Genomic DNA, 20,617 nt, shown 5'->3' on the forward strand with positions numbered 1-20,617 from the left:
CTTAGAAATCTCAAAAGTAATTGAATTTTCCCACCCCATACTATAGTTTGAATACAAAGATTGGTGGTGATGACGAGGAAGTCATTTGAATCAAGACTGGCAAAATCCATACCTGGTCACTTATTAGCTGGTGAACCTCAGTTAGCAAAGAACTTGCCTGTTGATGACTTTCTCCATGACTTTTGAGAGAACTGAAGTAAGAGTATTGAACAGTGGTTTATTGGTAAAATTTAACACATTGTTTGAAAAAATGGGCTGATCATAGGTAACGTTATGCAATATCTCCAAGGAGTCTGGAAATTCATTGTGGGAGATCCAAACTAACAATTATACACACAAAATCTGTCATACCTCTCCTTCAACTCATTCACTGTCAGGGCACTCGCAACCAATCCTGGCAATCCATTCCACTCATTCACCACTCTCCATGCAAGAATCTAGTCTGCACACCATATTAACCACACTCTTACACTACTTCCACAGATGACCCATAGTTCACTATTTGTCATATGGGGGGGGGGGGGGGAGAAACTATATAAGAAATCCAGAAGAATTCATTTGCTAATGGGATAAGGAAGGAATAGAATAATTGCAAAAAAGGGTGCCACAGTAGATGGTGATGGAGTGGAATTTTTAATAAGTGTAAATTATTTAATACTAGTATAAATGCTCTGCAATACTCAGTAGTGAAGTAAATCCTACAGGGACATCAAAGAATCAAAAGTGTATGAGGTCTTAAGTAATCTAAATGTTAATAAAGCAGTGGGAATGGATGATATTTTGGCACATAATTTTTGGGAAGAATGTTAGAAAGAGTGAACTGTGCTCTTGATCCATTTGTTTAATGAAAATCTTGCAATAGGATAGAGAAAACAAAAGGCCAAAATTGGAAAGAACAAAAAAGCAAAATAGTACCACTGAACAAGAATGGTGCCATGACAGTGTTTTCCAATTATAGTCTAGTCCATATATATATATCTATGTTAAGATTATGGCATTAGAGATCCTGATTAGGAATAGAATACATAATTCATAATTTTATAAAAATATTTATAATTCTATAAAAAATTATGAATGCACTGATTAAGGGGCAACTTGCAGAAGGAGATATTTTTTGGCAATGCAAAAGCATTTAACAAACTGGTGAATGATAGTTAATACAGAAGAGGTTATACATAAAGAAGAGGGTAAGTGGTGACAAAATGAGAAGTCATTCCTGAAAGTTGTGTAAAGGTGTGGTAAAGAAGAGAGTGTGAAGTACATTTTATACATGGAAGAGTTGAATGAGCTGAACATTTTGCTGAAATGTGTCATGAAATGTGACTGATTTTAAGGTTCAGTATGATGGGTATATTGCTCATTGAGTGAGATCTCCCATAATGAGTCTGTTAGCTCCATGGAAAGCTATTGTTAATAATAAAATAATAATATGCAGTTTGATGAATATGATTTTTTTCTTGTAATTTGATATTGTAATTCCTAATAATATATAATTTCATGGAATACTATTTTACTTTATTATTTACTATAGGCTTTTGATAAAGATAGAGGAAAGAAAGGAAAAAAAAAGAAAAAAAAGAAGAAGAAAAAGAAAAAAAAAGGTGGAAAGAAGGGAAAGAAGGAAAAAGATTTAACACCAGATAGGTTTGTATTTTGTCTTTATCTCTCTCTCTCTCTGTCTCTCTCTCTCTCCCTCCCATTCAGAAACATAAATATTACGGTTAGAGAAGAAAATAAATCTGCAAGTTGTCCAACTGTGTCATGCAGACTGCAGAATACAAAAGAGCATGCAGGTAGATTATTATGTCTCTACACAAATGCTAGGAATATCAGAAACAAAGGGGTAGAGTTTGTTGCCTTAGTCAATATGTTGGGACCTTAGATTGTAGGTATTAGTGAGACCTGGCTATCAAAATCAGGCATACTAACGTATCGAGTGTAAAGGGTACACTATTTTTAGGATGGATAGAGATGATAGGAGGACGTGCTGCTAATGATATCGGATGACTTGAATCCAGTTAGAGTTGAGAGCTATGATTGTAGTACTACTACTACTAACAGTATTTCATGTGGCAGTGAGTTTGAAGCCATCTGGTGTGAGGTGGAATCTAACAAGATCAATTGCATAGTGGGGGGTGTTGTTACAGACCTAGTGGATAAGTTGCTAGTGATGAAAAAATGAATCACCAAATTGAAAAGATGAGCAAGAAAAGAGTAAGCATAATGGGAGACTTTAATTATCCAAGTATTGATTGGGTAGCAGTAGAATCTCATGAGAATACATTTATTGAGCTGTTGTGGGACAACATCCTCACGCAACATGTGACAGAAGGAACTCGAGGTCAAAGAGTGTTAGATTTGATTATAGTGTCAGAGGGCATTATAGTTAAAGATGTAACTATTCTGCCTCCGATTGGTGACAGTGATCATATGGTACTCTCTTGGGAAGTCACTAAGTTTATGAATGTTCCATTCAGAAAAGGTTACATGCTGAACTACAAAGCAGGAAATTATGACCAAACAAGGAGTATGCTGAGTTCAGTGGAATGGGATCATTTGATGGATGGGAAGAATATCTACAGTGCATGGGAAGCATTTAAACAATACTTAAATGATGCAATACCAGAGTATGTCCTGAGAGTTCGAAGAATAAATAGGGTAGGAGTCAAATGGATGTGTAATCATATTAAGCAAGAGATTCGTAAGAAAAAGATGATGTGGAAGGAATGCCGTATGCATAAGGATGATGTGCATTATGAAAATTATAAGCAGGCTAGAATAGTCACGACTGTTGTACAGAAAGCAAAGTCTGGGTATGAAAAGAAACTGGCTCTGCATGCTAAAGACAACCCGCCAGAATTCTCTCAATATGCTGCAAGTAAAAGAAAGAATGAATATGAAAGAATAATTCTTCTAAATGCAGATGGCATGAGGGTTACAGATGCAGAAGAGGTTGTTGAACTAATGAGTGTCCATTTCATTAATAGCTATCAACCTGATGTATGCGACATTGAGCTCACTTCTGCCTCTTCACTGAATGAAAAAAATCAGGTGTATAAGGACGAGGTATTAGAGCTGTTGCACAAACTGAACAAGCTGCACTACAATCTACATGGTATGCTAAAGTTACAAAAAAAAAAAAACCTCATTACAACAAAGCTAGAGTCCTGTAATTATTATTATCTATTAGGTTACAAAATTAAATTAAGCTAGAGAGCAACATGTTCACAAAAAAAAAAAAAAAAATTACTTATATAAGTATACATATAAGTTAAAACAAACCAGTATGGATAGTGGCCAATAAAAGCTGAAAAATTGGCTTAGAGTCTTAAAGTCAGGATTTGCTGGAAAACTAAGTGGGCTGAATGTGTGCCATCCAAATTCTTGGGATTTTTATGCCACTGTTATTGTTAAGATTAGCGTGGTTAATGAAAATTTCACTGGCTTCTCTAAATTTCTGTTCATACCAGGTTTTTGTATGATGTAACGAAGAAGTACTTTTCTTTCAAATCAATTTGGTGTAGGTGTTAAGAGTGTGATCGAGTGGCCTGCTTCACCAAATTGTTAAATTGAATGTGTCGTTTGTGTTATTTTTTATATATAGTGATTGTACGTCCAGTTTCCCCAATATAGGGTAAGTTACAGGTGCAATAGATGCAATAAACTCCAGGGTGTGCAAATGGAGGGGGGGGGGGTTCTTAGAGGAGTTGAATATGTTTTTTAATTTTAAAGGTGGTTTATAAGTAGCATTAAGATTATAATGGTGTAGAATTCTATTATTATTTTTTTTCTGATAACTCTTTAATGTGTGGGATAGCTATGGTTTTACTGAAGTTTTATGAAGAACTTTTTAATAGTATTTTTGCTATAGGCATTATTTACAAATGTATTGCTAATAATTTTTAATTCTTGTTTAAGAGGTTGTTCATTAGAGCAAATTGTTATGGCTCTGTTTCTGAGGGTGTTAATTTACTATTGAAATTGAAAATCAGAACTCACTTCCTTTCCTGGATATACTGGTCACACATCTTCCCTCAGGCAGTGTATTCTTTACCGTTTACTGCAAGCCTACACATACCAGCCAATATATACATGCTACCTCATATCACCACCCTTCCCAAAAACTTGGAATCATTAACATTAAGGGAAAGAAAACTGAATGTGAGAATTAGAGGTATTTCTCTACTGAGTGTTCCTGTTAAAATTTATGTTATTCTCAACCGTTTCTCAAGTATACTTGAGAAACGGTTCAGAAGGATTGTGGAAGGGAAGCTTGGTGAAGAACAAGCTGGATTCAGACAAAATTAGTGTGTTCAGGAATGACAGAGAGAATAAAATGGGGGGAGGAGTATTGTTGATGATAGCTGATGAGCTCCAGCCAAGGAGAATAGAAGTTGAATTGCAGGATAGAGAAAAGAGCACATTTGAGGCCATTTGGTGTGAGATTGTGGCTAGCAGAACTAAATATACAATTGGGTGCTACTATAGACCAGGTGATGGAAAAGATGGTGGTGACAGTATGCACAAGCAAATAGAAGAAATGGGTGGAAGGAGGGTGATTATTATGGGAGATTTCAACTATGGTCGCATTGATTGGAGTGAGGAGAGGACACATGGGAGGAAGGAACTGGATTTTATGCGGTTATTAAGGGATAACTATCTGCGACAGCATGTAATGGAAAATACTAGGGGTCAGCGAGTGCTTGACCTAGTAATTACATCTGAGGATTTGTCTGTAACAAATATGACCACATTGCCACCAATCGGTGAGAGTGATCATAGGGTCTTAACTTGGGAGGTGGCTAAAGGTGCAGAATTTTCAATTAAGACAGGGTACATGTGGAATTATCGGTTTGGAAAGTATGACAAGCTTAGGAATTTGATTGGTTCAGTGCCATGGCATGTACAACTGCAAGGACTAGAAGTTGATAGTGCATGGGAGGTAGTTAAGAAGTGCTTGCATGAAGCAATGGCTGACTGTATACCTAGAGTCCGAATAATAAATCAAGTAGAGGTTAAATGGATGAATAACACCATTAAGCTTGAGTTGCAAAAAAAGAAACAACTATGGAGGGAATTTAAGGAGAAGGGTGACCGGCAGGCACATGAATGGTATAAAGCGCAGGCCAGAAGGGTGACGAGTGTGGTAAGAAAAGCAAAAAAGGATTACGAAAGAACATTGGCCAAGCAGGCTAAAGAGAATCCTAAACAGTTTTTTAGATATGTAGCAAGTAAAAGGAAAAATGTACATGGCAGATTGATTTTAAAGAATGCCGATTGTAGGGAGGTAACTGAATCAGTTGAGATAGTTGAGTTACTGAGTGAGCACTTTGCAAAAGTATATCATCCAGGTGGTGACATTGCAGAAACGAATAAACCAGTAGATTATACGGGAATTGTGGTTAATGAAGTGGAGGTGAGTAGTCTATTGCATAACCTCAATGTCAATACATCTGTGGGATTGGATGGTATACCAGCTCGTGTTGTACGAGAAGCAGCTAAAGAATTGTCAGTACCCTTGACCATTTTGTTTAATTTGAGTCTCGAGTCTGGGTTAGTCCCGAGCGGGTGGAAAGAGGGGAAAATAGTTCCACTGCATAAAGGTGGTTCCAAGACTGCTGTTGTAAATTACCGACCGATTAGCATATCAGGAATCATTGTCAAGGTCTTAGAGAAAATAGTCAAGAGGAAAATACAAGATTGGATAGAAGAAAATGGGATACTGTATCGGGGACAGCATGGTTTTGTGAAGGGTAGGTCATGCCTCAGTAACTTGCTCACGTATTATAACACAGTGACGGCTGAACTGGATATAGTAATCTACTTAATATAGTAATCTACTTACTTATTACAATAAAGTGACTGCTTCCTTGGACAGAGGAGAAGGATACACAGTAATATACTTGGATTTCGCAAAAGCTTTTGATAGAGTACCTCATGATAAGTTGACAGTCAAACTAGAGCAGATGGGGTTGGATATTAGATTAGTGCATTGGATTGGAGACTGGCTATCTGATAGGTATCAACAAGTTGTGTATGGGGGTGCAATATCCAGGAAAAGGAAAGTCACTAGTGGAGTGCCTCAGGGATCTGTTTTAGGGCCATTACTATTTAACTTGTATATTAATGATATTGGCGAAGATTTGGATGGAGATATTCAGTTGTTTGCAGATGATGCAAAGTTGGGACGAACCATAAAGAGTAGTGAAGATGTTGTGGCCTTGCAAGAAGACTTGAATAAATTGAGTGATTGGGCAAGCAAATGGGGATGTGAGTTCAATGTTGCAAAATGTAAGGTTTTAAAATTTGGAAAACAAAGATGGGATGCAGAATTTATGCTTGGTGAGAATATATTGTTGGAAGTAGAGGAAATAAGAGATCTGGGAGTGATAGTGGATAAGGATCTAAAATTTAGGGGTCACATCGCCAAAATTGTGAAGACAACACAAAGACTTCTGGGAATGATGAGGAGGACACTGACGTGCAGAAGTAGGGAGATTCTTGTTCCATTGTATAAGGCTTTGATTAGGCCACACATGGACTATTGTGCCCAGATTTGGTCACCTGGTTTTCAGAAGGATGAAGAGATGTTGGAAAGGGTCCAAAGGCGACTGACTAAGGTAGTTTCTGACCTCTGGAATGTCGAGTATGAGGAAAGATTGAAAAGATGTAATTTGCAGAGACTAGTGGAGAGAAGGAAGAGGGGAGATATGATAGAGACCTACAAGTTGGTAAGGGGTTGCTATAGGATCAATGGTGGAGAAGTTCTACAGCGAATAGTGGGAGATCAGGGGAGAACCAGAGGTCATCCCTGGAAACTGTATAAAGAGGGTGTGAGTAGGGGAGTGAGAGGCAGGTTTTTTTCGTGCAGAGTTGTGAATGATTGGAATGCCTTGCCTGAGAGTGTGGTGTCTGCAAGGAGTTTGAATGTGTTTAAGACCCGGTATGATGAGATGTGTGTGAGATAAAAGGACCTCCTAGATGAGTCTTTGACTCCATGAGGTCTTGTTTAATAATAATAATAATAATAATAAGGGTAATGGGTTTACGGTGATTCTACTGGACCTTGCCAAGGCCTTTGACAGGATTCACATGGAATTCTAATCAGTAAATTGCAGCATATGGGAATGGACATAGGGTTGGTGAGATGGATAGGAGGGTGGTTGACGGAGAGATATCAGAGAGTGGTTTACTCGGGAGTAGAGTCCACAAGACGGCCTGTGACTAGTGGTGTGCCACAAGGATCTGTTCTTGGACCACTGCTGTTTAATTTGTTCATAAATGATATAGGAAATGATCTGAGAGGAACAGTTCATTTGTTTGCGGATGATGCGAAGTTGGGTAGGGCAATAGTGAATGCAGATGACGTCAAAATTTTGCAGGATGATTTGGATAGATTGGAGGTCTGGGCTAAGGAGAATGGATGTCAGTTTAATGTGGCAAAATGTAAGGTTATGCATTTTGGGGTGAAAAGATTGGCGGCTGCATTGGTGGAACCGTGCTCCAGGAAATTGATGAGGCACGAGATTTAGGAGTGTTGGTAGATAAGGAATTGAAATTTAGGGGACACATTGCAAAAGTGACTAAAACAGCTCATCAAATTACTTGGTTGCTGAAGAATACGTTGACAAGCAGAGACAAGCAGGTTATTGTTCCTCTGTATCGAGCCTTGATAAGACCCCATCTAGACTACTGTGCCCAGTTATGGGCACCTAGGTTTCTTCTTGATGGGGAGGAGGTGGAGAGGATCCAGAGGCGAGTGACCAAGATGATAGCAGGTCTGTGGAATGAACCGTATGAGAACAGGTTGAGGATTTGTGGGTTGCAAAAATTGGTTGATAGGCGAAGGAGGGGAGATATGATTGAGACATTCAAATTACTGAAGGGTTTCTATAAAATTAATTCAGAAGATATTTTTGAGAACAGGGCTGGTTGTGGGAGGACTAGGGGACATCCATGGAAACTGGGCAAAAGTGTGGTTAGTAAAGGTGTTAGAGCTGGGTTCTTTACTTTTAGAGTAGTGAATGAGTGGAATGCGCTCCCTGAGTCTGTGGTGGATGCCGTGACAGTGAATGAGTTTAAGGCGAGGTATGATAGATACTGTATGAATGTCAAATAGTTGTGATGAATATGATTTGGGGCCTCCCTCGATGAGTCTAATGACTCCCTGGAGTTGCCCGTAATAATAGTAATAGTAATAGTAATAAATAGAGGCTGTCAGGATCAGATTTTCTCTTTGCACAAATAGTTAAGAAATCATGGGAATATAACAAAGATCTGTATTTAAGCTTTGTAGATCTGGAAAAAGCATATAATAAGGTGCCAAGAGAAAAGCTATTCAAAACACTACAGTTGTATGGTGTCAATGGGGCATTATATCAAGCAATGTTTAGTCTTTATTTGAGTTGTAAGTCAGCAGTTAGAAATGAAGGATATCAAAATTAGAGAAGATGTTAATCTCAGCTCTTTACTTTATGCAGATGATGTTATACTTTTAAATAAATCCAAGGCTAAGTACAAGTCTAAACTGAATAACTGTTGTAATAAATTTTGTATGAAAATCAGCAATAACAAGACAAAGACAATGAAAATAGGCAGAAACATTGAAAATAAATTGCATCATGAATGGAGAACCTATTGAACAAGGAAAACATTTCAGCTGCTTAGGCACAATGTTTAGTGAAGATAGTAAATTAAATATGGAAATTTTACCATTATTCATCTTGTGCTCCTCCGAAGTGACTTCTTCTTCTTCTTCCAGATTTCATGCTTAATCCCTCCATTCATCCATTTGACACCTATTTTATTCAACATTTTGACCTTCAGAATATCTTTGTACATTGATGTTTTAAATATTTCTTTGTTATTTCCCATGCAGCATTATCTCCCTCCCTCCTAACTCTCATAACCTTCATCCCTATAGTTCCACATATATTCTTTACCTCGCAGAATTCTTCATATGACTGTCCACCACTCAGGTGATCATCTACATGGTCACTCTCACCAATATTTGGAAATGTGACACCCCCCACTCGCAATACACAATCTCACAAAATAATTAGATCTAATACTCTCATCCATCATGTGCCCTTCCTCATATACTGTTTAAGTTAGCTGTTTCACAAGAAATTCATTTCCCTTATTATTATTATTATTATTATCCTAAAAATCTATGGAGTCACAGACACATTCAAAATTCTCTACAGACACCACGCTCACAAGCAGTGCATTCTAATCATTCACAATTCTCCCTGCAAAAAACCTGTCTCACTCCCTTGCTCGCATCATCCTCAACAGCTCCCAGGGATGACTTCTTGTTCTCATTCAAACTCTCACCGTTTTATGAAAATCTCTTTAACATTAATCCTATATCATCCGCTTACCAAGTTGTACATCTCTATCATATCATCCCATCCCTCTTCCTCCTATACATTAGACTGCAAATCGAATAGTCTCAGCCTTTCTTCATATTCAACATTCCAGAGATATTTTGGTCAAACACCTCTAGACTTTCAACATCTCTTCATTCTTTTGAAAACCAGTATGTGTTGAAGAGATTTTTCATAAAATGGTGGGAGATCAGGCGAGACCAGAGGTTATCCCTGGAATATGTATAAGGAGGGTATGAGCAGGGAGGAGTGAGAAGCAGGTTCTTTACATGCAGAGTTGTGAATAATTGGCACAGTATGATGAGCACAATATGATGAGCTGTGTGTGTGTGTGTGTGTGTGTGTGTGTGTGTGTGTGTGTGTGTGTGTGTGTGTGTGTGTGTGTGTGTGTGTGTGACAAAAGGACATGAGTCCTTGACAGTATGGGGTCTTAGGGTAATAATTATAATTATAATAATTTTTGTTCTCCACCTCAACTCATCACTGTCATATCTGAGCAACACACTGACTACTTTTCCTATCACACTTATCTTTTATCCTTCTCATCAATTTCCTGATATTCAATCTCACATTCTCCTTGTTCCCAGTGAAGTCATTTGTCCTTACTATCACTACCAACTCCTTTCCTTGCTTACTCCTCATATCCAATGCCTCAATATTTCTCTTTCTCTCTCTCTTTATTTAGCCTCCAGGAAAGTGCATCTTCTTGTGCATTTTCTTTACACCCAAACTTTCTTGTCATTCCAGTGTACCATATTACTATAATTAAAATCACCCTTCCATTGTTTGCTAACCCACGTTGCTTATACATTTCTTCATCTCCACCCTCCATATTCCCTTGCCTATAGCAACATGTTGCTAAATATCTGTTCCTGTTAACTCCACCTCACACCATTCTGACTCAAAACATTGCCATTATTTCCATCTTGCATCTCCACTTTTTTATGGAAATAATTTGCCTGCTGTCATCAACAGCATGAAAAATGTCATACCTTTCCATTTTTCTTGCCATCAGAATATCATCCTTATCCAGCTATATTTCACTTATTCCAACAATTTTGGGGTAAGTGTATTTCACTTACTCCAACAAATAAACTCATTCAGAGAAACCATTTTATCTCCTTTATTTCTAATGCTCCTAGAATTTGAAAATAGATACAGCAATTCACTTTTAGCTCTATAACCATTCCAACCCATTCCACTTGTTGATTGTGATTTTGCCTAACCATTCCCAATCGCCATTATCACCACTTACCTACCCTATCTCCTCAGATTCAACTACACCTTACATCCAAGGCCATTCCATTCCGATGCTGACCATCCTCATACACACATTCACTATTACTACTGCTTCCATCATCCACTCTCCTTATTCTGTGTCTCCTTGTCCACCTTTGACTACCCCAGTTTCTCTATCAATCTTGCATTCTTGTTCTCTCACACTACCACTTCTTATTTACAACCATTTCAGTCTCACCAGTTCCTCTCTTCATCTTTCTCCTCGCCTATTACTCCTTCTAGTGTGTTGCTCACATCACTCATTGCTCCTCCTTGTAGCAACAGTCTCTCTAGCTGATTCACACAGCAGTGTCAACATACAATTCATGGCCTCTACTCTCCATCTCAACTCATCACTATCATATCTTGGCAACACACTGACTTCCTTTCCAACTAGACTCTTATCTTTCACTCTCCTCACCAACCTCCTAATATCCATTCTCACATTCTCCTCATCTCTAGCAAGTCATTTGTTCCAACAACCACTACATGTATGCATGCATCAATTATCCTGGGAATTCTCTGTCCCTCCTGGAAAACACCTTGTGGAATCTCTCATTTACCATACCTCTAATAATGTAATCTTCATACAATGCTATTCTCAAGTCATTCATCACCTCTTTTTTTTCTCTGTTTTTCTTCATCCTAACCTTCTACTCTCTCTCTCTCTCTCTCTCTCTCTCTCTCTCTTTCATTCTTATCTATCAAACTTCTTATCTCACTATGCATATTTTTCATCTCATTTTCAAGTCTTGCATTCCTTGCAATTACACTATCTCTCAGTCTGTTATTCGTTTCTTTCATTTCCTCAATCCTACTTCCTGTACTTTCATTTCATCAACTGTACTTTTTTCACTTCCATAGTCTTCCTCACATCCATCCTATGAACCATAGTCATTTGCTTCAACAGCATTTCTCTCTTTAATTCCGTCCAACAGTCTTGCATTCGCTAATAACTTATAGTCCAACAGATTATCGCATTTTCAGCATATCTATACCTTCTCACCTCTCCTGTTCAGTCTCTTCACAAAGACATTCTCCACATTCTGCCATGTATACATGCATCACTCATTCCCACAAATCATTATGCTATTAATTACATTAGTTTTCATATGCAGATCTCATTCACACCACCATTTCATCATTGTTCACTGCAAACTTCAAAAATTAGTAGAAGAAATGTGTTTCGAAAAACAGACATTCCACAAAGCTTCACAATCTCTCTTTGCTAAGCTATAAAAAATAAATAAAATTACACCACAACACAATCTAAATTACTAATTTATTACAAAAATAAAACTTATTTTTTCAACAGCAAACTTTTAACACCCTTTCACTAATAACTTTGACCGAGTCTGGCATAAAGGCTTACTAAGCAAACTCCCATCATTTGGACTGCCTGAGGACTTCTGCAGATGGATTGCCAGCTTCCTGTCTGGATGCACACTATGTGTGATGGTAGACGGCTCCCTATCCTCTCACCATCCAACTAATCCTGGGTCCCTCAAGGCTCAGTTCTCTCACCAACCCTCTTCCTTCTATATATCAATGACCTACTTCAGTTAACCTCTAACCCAATACACAGTTTTGCAGATGACAGCACACTACATTCCTCCCTTTCATTTGAGAAACCCTACCCTACACAACTCACTTCAATCCACAGAATATCAACCACCACTGCCCTTAATTCTGACCTCCAAGCCATCCTCTGATGGGGCTCAGACAATCTTGTCAACTTCAATGCTAGTAAAACCCAGTTTTGTCTTATTTCTCACAAAAAAGAACTGATTTCCCTCATTGTTTTCGATAACACTCAAATTCACAGACAAGACGAAATTTCTCTTCTCGGAAGTACCTTGACTTCAAGCCTCTCCTGGCATAAACACATCACAACCATTGCATCCTCAGCTTCCAAAAAACTAGGTTTTCTCTTTCGCTTAAGATGCTACTTCACCTCTAAACAACTGTTAACACTATACAAGTCACAAATCCACCCAGCTCTCAAATACGGCTCTCACATCTGGAGTGGGGCTCCAAAAAGCTCCCTCAAAATGCTTGACTCAATACAGAGGAGAGCGATTAGACTAATAAATGACCCATCCCTCACCAACTCGCTTCCCCCACTTTCACATAGACGCTTGGTCTCTGCAATCTGTATATTCTATAAATACTTTCATGGGAAAGGTTCATCTGAAACAGCATCAATAATTCCCCCACCCTGCACCAAGCCTATTGGAACATGTACAGCTGCTCCCCAACATACTTTTACAGTACACCTCAAAAACCACAGAACAAGTTTCTTCTCCTCCTCATTCATGCCTGCTACTGCAGTACTGTGGAACAGTTCCCCCCCCCCCGATGTATTTCCCAAGGAATACAATATACAGGCATTCAAATCAAATGTAAACAAATTTCTCCTTTCACAACCCATCACCCATATACGGTACTAAAGTACTATAGGTTGACCAGCCAACCTCCTGTATATGGGCCCAACATAAAAAAATTAAAAAATAAAAATAAAAATAAAAAACTCTGAATAAGTGTCACTAAGCAGAACTGAATAAGTAGTAAATTATCCTTTAAAAATAAAATCCATATTACTTTTTAAGTACTGGTAATATTATATTTTTTTAATATATAATTATATTCGACTCATAATTTTTTTTCCTTAATTCAGAACATTAGAATCTCTCTATGAAGAACTTGTTCAGCAAGGCATTATTAAGCAATATCCAAAAATTCATTTGTCAGAATTTCTAGGTGAGTGTAACCCTGTGGGATCATTTTTACTTCAGAAGCAGCAAGAACCACAGCCATGTTTGGGAGATATCAGACGTATTGTTTTGGAATATTGTGTTCATCCTTTAGGTGAGTACAAAATAAGATGTATTCATCCACTGTTCCAACTGGAAAATATATGTCTACAAGCTGAGCTAGGCAGTACTTAAAGCTGGCAATATGTTAAAATTCATTGCTTATATCTGATACTTAGTTTACATCTAAAATATTTAGTACTTGAAGTTCACTACTTTCAAAAAAATGTAGGGCATGGGACTTGAAATACTTTTGAAAACTATTTCAGCTTGGAGTTAATAAGTGTTTATAAATTTCTATGTATTTGTTGCTTTTGCACTTCCTAATACTTGGAAAATACTTTAGGTGAAAAGAAGTCCAGGCACTGTCCAGCTTAGGAAAACTTGAACTTATGAAACTTTTCCATGAGTCCAAATTATTATTTTTTTTTAATACAAGAATTTTTTATGTTATCGAACTAATCAAACAAGCACACAAATTAATGTTTTAATAGTTGACAAACTGTAACTATAAGTCTCCATTTTGTTGTCAATAATTTAGGCCATCTTGCATTGTTATATCTTGCAATGTGTGTCTGGTCCATCTTCATTTTAAATACTTAATGTAACTGATAATGTCCTGCTTACCTGTTTTTGATCTTATCAAATGGGAGAGTATCTTGTCTTTAAGTGTCACACCAAGTATAGGCCAGCATAGGTTGGTCAACTGGTAGAGCCTTTGCTACTAATGGCTCATGAAAAAAAGTTAAGCAAATTTGAGCGCAGTCAGTAGTTGGAAGGGATTAATCGTTCGATGCTGTTGGCACACTCTCCCTCGATGAGTCTTTGGACTCCTTGGAGGTGTCACATAATAATAATAATAATAATAATAATAATTCCTTTCCAGTCTTCTCTGGCAACTTATAATTTGTCAAGCAGTGCTGGATTAAACCCTGTGGAGAACCTTAGGCAGTCAAAATCTCCCCCCCCCCTAACTGACAGCTGACAGAAAATGAGCTTTTAAGATTTTAAGAGACAAACTGTAATGCAAACCTGATGTCTATAGTTTATGTACTTTAAGTTGTTAATGTAAAGTTTTTATTTCTTTGAATGTCCGCGTGGTTAGTCTAGTGGCTGTGCGTTTCGCAATCATATGACTGGGGAAGGAGTGTCCCAGGTTCGATTCCCATCAATGAGAAATTTGAGGATCTTCCTCAGCCATAGCCAAGTTAGCCGGTCTTGGGCGCAGATAGTAGGGTTTTTTCCAGCCAGTTTATCAGGCGTTTTTCATCCCACAAGCAGGCAAACCGACCTCGTGAACACGCACGGATCTACAGCCATAAATACTTAATCCCCCCATGAGGGGGCTCAACTCGCCCCAGTAGGGACGGGAGAGAAAAAGGGAGGAAGCTCCATACGAATAAATAAATAAATTTCTTTGAGTTGATTCATTTTTTCTATCTTTTGGAAACAATTTAAGAAAGCTTGATTGTAATTTTCTTTCAAGATCAAATCAATATTATTTTAATTCATTGTAACAGGGCCCTTAAATGGCATAGGCCCATAAGCTGGTGCCTACTCTGCCTATTTGGTAATTCAGCACTGTTGTCAAGCATATTTTTAATTAACTTCAAGGTTTCACTGCTACATAGAATTACAGGTAGGACACTTATTGAAAGCTTTCCTCTTCAGACTAGTGGAAACACCTTTGAAGATATCTTTCACTCTCCCAAAAGCCATGCATCCTAGTTATATCCTTCTTTTTATTTCTTCTATTTGTCCATCTTTAATTTTTATAATTTGTCCCAGATAAACATACAACTCTACCTCTCCACTTCTCTCTCTCTCTTCCAATATAATTCTTTCATCATCATCATCATCATCAATTTCCTGGTACATATACCCCCCCACAAGGGGTGTTCAGGTTACTATGACAGCACTACATGATTAAGTTAACATTATTATTAATCGCAATCCACAATTTTCTTCCAAATTAGTCTATTACTTGGAGCACTCCAATATTGTCATATCTAGCATTTTGTTCTTCTAAGGTAGTTCTAACTGAATCAATCCACCTGGCCCTTGATCTTCCTCTGAGTCTCTTTCCTGCCAACTTGGCATTATTATTATTATTATTATTATTCAGGCCTCCAAGGAGTCAAAAGACTCATCGAGGGAGGTCCTTCCTAAGACATAAAGTCTGTCAAGACTCATCGAGGGGAGGTCCCCCCTGAGAAACACAAAGTCTATCATACCACTCTTTAAACTCACTGACCGTTCTCGCTCCCACCACTCCATCAGGCAATGCATTCCACGGCTCAACCACCCTCCACACAAAGAAACCACTCCTCACCCTCTTGCTCACAGTTTCCTTTTGTAACTTCCAGGGATGGCCTCTTGTCATCACTCCTTCCCGCTGTTCAACCAAGCGAAAGAACTCCCCAGTGTCAACCCTGTAACCACCTCTCAACAGTTTAAAAGTCTCGATCATATCACCTCTCCTTCTTCTATCCACCAAACTCTGCAGCCCACATTCTCTCAGCCGATCCTCATAACTATCCTTGTACAGTCCTGAAACCATCTTTGTCATCCGTCTTTGTATCCTTTCCACAGTTAATTTATCCCCTTCAAATCCTGGGGACCAAATCTGAGAACAATAATCCAAGTGTGGTCTGATCAGAGACTTATACAATGGAATGATAATCCTCTTATCTCTGCAGGTCAGTGTCCTTCTCATAATAGCAGCAATCCTCTGTGTTACCTTCACCACCTTTGCAATATGTCCCCTAAACTTCAGGTTTCTATCAATCATCAACCCCAGATCTCTTGTCTCCCCTACTTCCTCCAGTATAACTCCTCCCATAGAGTATGCAGCATCCCATCGATGTTTCCCAAACCTCAAGACCTTACATTTTGCTGCATTAAACTGAGACCCCCATTCATTTGGCCATCTAGCTAGCTTATTTAAATCCTCTTGCAGGGCTACCACATCTGCACTATTACTAATAATCCTTCCCAGCTTCGCATCATCCGCAAACAACTGAATATCCCCCTGCAATCCACTGGCTATGTCATTGATATAAAGGTTAAACAATATAGGTCCTAGTACTGAGCCCTGTGGGACCCCACTTGTAACCCTCTGCCTCCTGGAAACTGCTCCACCATACACAACTCTCTGATACCTATCAGACAGCCAATTCTGAATCCAGTTGACCAATCTGACATCCAGACCCATGTGCTGCAACTTAAATATCAGCTTATCATGTGGCACCTTGTCAAATGCCTTCGCCAAGTCTAAGAAAATTGCAGTATATGCCTTTCCCTCATCTAATGTTCTTGAAACTTTATTATAAAAGGCTAGCATATTGCTAAAACAAGAGCGTCCTTTCACAAATCTATGTTGATTCTCACAGATAACATTACCCTCATCTGCCCAATGCTGTATACGGTCCCTCACTACTTTCTCCAAGATCTTAACAACTACTGATGGCACACACATACTGCCCTATAATTAGACACTTCCAGTCTGTTACCACCCTTATGCAATGGCACTATCTTACCTTCCTTCCATTCCCTGGGCACCTTTGCCAAAGCCAGACTTTCATTGAAAAGCCACGTTAAAGGCACTGTCAATTCCCTAGCACATTCTCTCAAAACTCGTGGTGAAATACCATCCAGTCCCACAGCTTTACTGACATCCAGAGTACTCAGTATCTGAAACACATTCTCCTCCTGTACCTCCAGACCTCAAACCAGTCCTATCCCTCTAGCATTAAAACTGACTCCTAGGATGAAATACTCCAATAAAGTGTTCATTGAACAATTCCACTATGTCCTCTGCTTCAGTCACTCTATTCCCATTTTTATCCAACAATATCATTCTTCCACAGTCATTTCTCCTCCTACTGGCCACATAGCTAAAAAATTCCCTATGATTTTCTTTGGATCTTAGGGCCAATCTCCTCTCATATTCCAGTTTCGCTTTCCTTACCACACTAGTCACTCTTCTGGCCTGTGTCTTATAATCTTCATGCATCTTCTTCTCACCTGTCTCCATATATCTCTTCCATAGCCTCTTTTTCGCATGCAATTCCTGTTTAATATTGTTTGTCATCCACTTTACTCCAAATTGCATCCTCTTCTTCACTCGTGCTATACAACTTACCATTGCTGATAACAAATATTCTTTCACAATTTCCCACTCACTAGTGATATCCCGGCCTTCCAATTCCTGCCTCCATGAAACTTCCGAAGTTGACGTCTAAGACTATTATAATCACCTGCCTTATAATTCCACATAAGTTCTCATCTCTTTGATACTCCTGCATGTCTATTCATTTTCCAAGTCAACACCATATGGTCACTCTCTCCAACTGGTGGGAGAGACATCAACTCAGTTATTATCAACTCTTCTGATGCTATAACCAAATCCAAAACTTTTGAACCTCTTGTTCCCTCTGTTACATGTTGCCTAAGACATTTGTCCCTCAAGAATTCTAGAAATTCCATTCCCCTATTGCTACATGCATCTTCCTCTCTCCAATTTATACTACTGAAGTTAAAATCTCCCATAACAATCATTCTTCTTGCACTTGCCAAACTTAGCTGTCTAAACATCTCCTGGTCCCCATCCTCTGTGCTCCTGGGTCAAACACATGTTTTGCCTGCTTTGCTAACCTTCCTCACCCATTCTATTTAAGTGGTAATACCACCTTAGATTAGCTCTGCTGACACAGTCTTGAATGTTAATAATGTCAAGTTCCTTTCTAATATCTTCATTTTTAATATGATTATGCCATTGATGCCATCGGTTCACTTCCCTAATTTTTCTCAGAACCCTCATATCTCTAGTCTTTGATCAAATGCTTTATTTCTAACCCAACTCTCAGATCCATAACCTAAAACTGGTTCAAACACAGTCTTGTATACTGCTAGTTTGGTTTTTTGGCATATTTCTCTCTTATCCCATATAAATTTATTCAGCTACCAACCCACCATAACAGCTTTGCTTATATTGTTGTCTACTTCCAGATTTAACCTGCCATCTTCTGAAAACTGTGCCTAAATAGCTGAATATTTTACTTGTTCTATAGGATCTCCATTCAGATTGCAGCTGAAGTTTTCTATGTTTGCCTATTTTCATAGTTTTTTTAGTCTTTTTATTGCTGATTTTCAGGCCAAATTTGTTATAGCTGTTATTCACTTTATTTAGAGAATCTTGGAGACTTGCACTAGATATGTTTAGGAGTACAACATCATCTGTATAAAGCAAAGAGCTAAGTTTGACATCTCCAATTCTAATATCAGGCAAATACCACTTCCTTTCATAATATGATCCATATAGATGATGAATAAGAGTAGAGATAATGTGCATCCTTGTCTTACCACTGATTTTACATCAAACCATCTTCCTGTATTTCTTTCAATTCTAACGCAAACTAACAAATTAAACCTGTACTATGGATTGGTCTATATAATGTTCCATTCATCCCATATGATTTTAGTGTTTTGAAAAGCTTTTTACTGGGCACCTTGTCATATGCTTTTTCCATATCTACAAAACTTAAGTACAGATCCTTGTCATATTCCCATAATTTCTCAACTATTTGTCTTACAGTGAAAATCTGATCTTGACAGCCCCTATTTCGTTCTCTGTATTCCCTTAGATCATCTGCTGACACTTATTTGCCAGGAACTTTTGGTATGCTTTCTTCTTTTCCAGGACTGCTTTTTTACCTCCCTAGCTCAATCAATCAATTTCTTCTTCGGTTTTTCACTGAGATTCCAAAGTTTGTTTCTTGTTTTCAAACTGCTGCAAATTTTCTTCAATTATGTTTGTATAGTCATGACTACAATTAACTTGTAAATGCTGCTCAACTTTAATTCTTTTTAAAACTTTCTTTATAAAACTTTATCTACATAGATAGTTTTATAACACATTAGTAATGCCCTAAAATTTGAGTAAAGAGCCAATGACATTGTGAAAAAAAAAGGTACATACAGTCCTAAATGAAAATAGGCTATATGAGCCATAAAAATAATAGTTCTTACATACTGTTTTTTTCAGTGTAATATCTATTTTTATCCTGCTTAGTAAGTAATGGTCACTTCCAATTTAAATCCTCTTTACACTCTTGTATCCTGAACCAGCTTTATGATATCATTGTCAATGATGATGTAGTCAATGGGGCTTTTCTTATTTCTTATGTTTTCTCTCCATGTGAACTTGTGCACACTTTATGTTGAAACATGGTGTTAGCAATGACTAGTCCATGTCCTGAGCAGAAGTCCAGCAAATGCTGACCATTATCTCCAAATGCCCTTTTCTCCAAATTTTCCCCAAAATGTTCCTATATGCCTGTTGAGATTCATTTCCTACTGTGCTGTTCAGGTTTTCAACAAGGACTACTTTTTCCATTTTCTTTATGCTAGTCACCTGTTTTAGTGACTCAAAAAAATTCCTCTGCCTCTTCCCTAGAAGAACTCTCTGTGGGATCATAGGCACAAAATGTTTCATTGTCCATTTCCCCATTTTGAAGTTTGCCCACATAGCTCTACTTGAAACTGCTTTCCAATAAAGAAGTTTATCTTCATGTTCAGTGTTCATTGCTATTGCTACTCCTTCCTTTCCTTGATCATTATTGCCTGAAAATAGTATCCTATACTTATTATTTACTAGATCTCGCTTGTTTTTGTCTTCTTTGTCTCAGTAATGCCAATTATGCCCATGGAGTACTTTTCCAATTCTTCTGCAAGTTCCATTTCCTTTACATTAATACTCTTTATATTGATGGTTCCTATCTTCAGTTCTTCTAGTGATGGGTTTATTCTTCTTCTTCTAAATGTTGAGTTGGAGCTTGTTCCAGTAGCTGACTTTCCACCATTACCCTAGTTCCCTGACAAGAACAACAGGACCTTGTTTAATCATGCAACATCCCCAGCTGGCATGAAATCTCATCATGTTGTACCATCATATGCATTTGTGGTTTAAGCCAATAAAAAAGTACAGTTTGGTTGGCTAAGTCCAAAATTTCCAGCCCATCCTCATTCTTTCAGTACCCAGTAGACACCTACTTATGGGGCACACCACGGCAAGGTGAGAATTAGACATTTGGTCAGAAGCCCCAGTTGGTTCTCTGCATTCCTGAAAGGCAATGT

The 20,617-nt window shown here is 38.1% G+C and overlaps 1 protein-coding gene across 3 annotated transcripts in view; it reads left to right on the top strand.

Moving 5' to 3' along the window:
- Positions 1-20,617, top strand: part of LOC150108341 (dynein regulatory complex subunit 11-like) — a 455,807-nt gene that overhangs the window by 312,369 nt on the left and 122,821 nt on the right. For all 3 annotated transcript variants that reach the window (XM_090390703.1, XM_090390704.1, XM_090390705.1), the window contains exons 12-13: positions 1,532-1,644; positions 13,345-13,535. In XM_090390703.1, coding sequence (XP_090246829.1) covers positions 1,532-1,644; positions 13,345-13,535 — 304 coding nt within the window. The remainder of the gene's footprint in view (positions 1-1,531; positions 1,645-13,344; positions 13,536-20,617) is intronic.

This window comes from Typopeltis vanoorti, chromosome 3 (assembly GCF_054136105.1).
Source record: "Typopeltis vanoorti isolate ZY-2024b chromosome 3, IOZ_Tvanoo_1.0, whole genome shotgun sequence".
Lineage (NCBI taxonomy): Eukaryota > Metazoa > Arthropoda > Arachnida > Uropygi > Thelyphonidae > Typopeltis > Typopeltis vanoorti.